Genomic DNA, 2,777 nt, shown 5'->3' on the forward strand with positions numbered 1-2,777 from the left:
GATACTATATTCGTTTTCTATTGCTGCTATAGCCAATTCACACAAGTTTAGTGGCTTAAAACAGTAGTTGCCAACCTTTTTGACACCAGGGACCAGTTTTGTGGAAGACAGTTTTTCCATGGACTAGGGTTGGGGGGATAGTTTCAGGACGACTCAACGGCATTATATCTATTGTATATTTTATTTCTATTATTATTACATTGTAATATATAATGAAATAATTATACAACTCACCATAATGTAGAATTAGTGGGAGCCTTGAGCTTGTCTTCCTGCAACTAGACAGCCCCATCTGGGGGTAATGGAAAACAGTGACAGATTATAAGGCATTAGACTCTTTTTTTTTTTTTTGAGACAGAGTTTCACTCTTGTGGCCCAAACTGGAGTGCAGTGGTGTAATCTCGGCTCACTGCAACCTCCGCCTCCTGGGTTCAAGCAATTCTCCTGCCTAAGCCTCCCTAGTAGCTCAGATTACAGGTGCCCGCCACCATGCCCTGGCTAATTTTTTTGTATTTTTAGTAGAGACAGGATTTCACCATGTTGGGCAGGCTGGTCTCAAACTCCTGACCTCAGGTGATCCGCCCGCCTCGGCCTCGCAAAGTGCTGGGATAACAGGCATGAGCCACCGCGCCCGGCCTCATTAGATTCTTAAAAGGAGTACGCAACCTGGATCCCTCACATGTGCAGTTCACAATAGGGTTTGTGCTCCTATGAGAATCTAATGCCACTGCTGATCTGACAGGAGGCAGAGCTCTGGGGTAATGTGAGTGATGAGGAGCAGCTGTAAATAAAGATGAAGCTTCGCTGGCTAGCCGACTCCTCACCTCCTGCTCTGCAGTCCGGTTCCTAACAGGCCACGGACCAGTACAGGTATGTGGCCCGGGGGGCTGGGGACCCCTGATCTATGGGACTGTTTAATTTAGATGTGTATAAGAGACAGGTACAGGTATGTGGCCCGGGGGGCTGGGGACCCCTGATCTATGGCTTTCTGGGTACTATACAGCCCACCACAGATACTAACTGGCTAAATAGTCACAAAGCAGACCCTGCAACATTGTTTTTATTTACCGAGAAATCTTGATTCTAACAAAGCTGTTCCCTTTTCACAGGCTGATGTCGGTGTGCCTCATAGTGGGGAAAACTGCAGCCCCCAGATGGAAGCTGCTCTGACCAAGAATACTGTGGACCCTGCAGAAGGCCTAGAACAAGTCCAGATGGGAAGCTTACCTGGAACCATTTCAGAAAATTCTCCATCTCCTAGTGAAAGAAACAGACGAGGAAATTCAGGTAACCTCCCTCTGCCCCCATTCACGTAGACCTTCACAAAATACTGTTTCTCTAAATACGTCTACAAGGTTTACTTGGTGGTCCTTTTATCATTGCTTTCTGGGCCATGAAGTATGTTAAATGGCAATGTTTTTATCTCTGAAACATTAGAATTTAGCCTTAGGCCTTCATTACGTGAGTCAATAATGCTAAGCATTAATCTTCTTGTCGATGAAGTAATTAAGACCATCTTTTAAAAATAAATAAACAAATAAACTAAGAGGCTTTATTGGGAGTTAAGGCCAGACTTTAGGAATGGGACTTGCACAGTTCCAAGGAATTTAAACTCCCACGATGATAATTTCTTTCCAAGGGAAAGTTCTACGTTTACACAAATAAATAAAACCTACAATAAACTGTTTTCCCTGTCTTTCCGCATCCAAAGTATCAGCAAATATACAACAAAAGAATCTTTCAGAAATGTGAAAGAGGTAGTTATGACTGACTTGTGCTATTTAGAAACTATTTGTGGGTTTTCCTGTGTTGTGTTTTCCCTCAACATGAATTACCGCCTGGTGTCAATTTAAGTCATCTTATTTATATTTGGTCAGCCTTTGAAACATGTTGAACTTCACAGCCCTCAAGGAAAAGTACTCTTTTTATTTCAGGGGGTAAGACTTTTGCTCCCCACCACTGTTGTTTCTTCTCTAGGTACAAGTTGGGATTGGAAAACAGATGGGTTCATACATGCGATTCTATTTATTGAACTTTCCTGGCACACTCAGGTTATCACAGATTTTCTATTCGCCCTCCCCTTGCTGTTCTGATGTAGTCAGCGTGACCTCTTAGAATGACTAGGAGGTTGAGGAATGCAGCACAGGAACGGCCTCTCCCTCCCTTCTATGTGTTAGGTTGACAAATACATCTTTTTTCTTTCCAATAATTTTGTTGATGCAACTTCCCTCTAGACAGCAACGTGAATGCTAAGTATCAATGTTGGTCACAGACTGCAGAGTGTCAGGCACACAGGGACCTGGTGACCCAGGACAGTCAGTGCTGCCAGGTGTATGTACAATGTTAAAGATGGCATGAAGAGGGTGACAGGTAAGCAGAAAGGTGTTGAGAGAGAACAGCTAGGGAGGAAGTCAGCCACCAAAGCAGATGTTTCTAAAATGCAGCATCAAGGAGTCCTCAGGAAGCATCTTACCACAGAGTGAGTAGGACCTGGTACCCTGAACTTCCTATTTGTCCTCTGCCCAGTTTCCTCTCTCTGTCTCAGCCCTTGGCATCCTCCTCGTTGTGTCTCTGCTCTTCAAATCTGCAGAGTATACTTCTCTTTTTGAGACAGAGTCTTGCTCTGTCACCCGGGCTGGAGTGCAGTGGTGCAATCTCAGCTCACTGCAACTTCCACCTCCCAGGTTCAAGCAGTACTCCTGCCTCAGCCTTCTGAGTAGCTGGGATTACAGGCATACGCCATCACGCCTGGCTAATTTTTGTATTTTTAGTAGAGA

The 2,777-nt window shown here is 44.5% G+C and overlaps 1 protein-coding gene across 1 annotated transcript in view; it reads left to right on the top strand.

Moving 5' to 3' along the window:
- The first annotated feature begins 1,108 nt into the window (after positions 1-1,108).
- STMND1 (stathmin domain containing 1) overlaps positions 1,109-2,777 on the top strand; it is a 23,346-nt gene continuing 21,677 nt past the window's right edge. Inside the window, exon 1 of the mRNA XM_011967937.1 lies at positions 1,109-1,287. Within this exon, the coding sequence (XP_011823327.1) occupies positions 1,155-1,287 (133 nt within the window). The 5' untranslated portion in view covers positions 1,109-1,154. The remainder of the gene's footprint in view (positions 1,288-2,777) is intronic.

This window comes from Mandrillus leucophaeus, unplaced genomic scaffold (assembly GCF_000951045.1).
Source record: "Mandrillus leucophaeus isolate KB7577 unplaced genomic scaffold, Mleu.le_1.0 Scaffold82, whole genome shotgun sequence".
Classification (NCBI taxonomy): Eukaryota; Metazoa; Chordata; class Mammalia; order Primates; family Cercopithecidae; genus Mandrillus; species Mandrillus leucophaeus.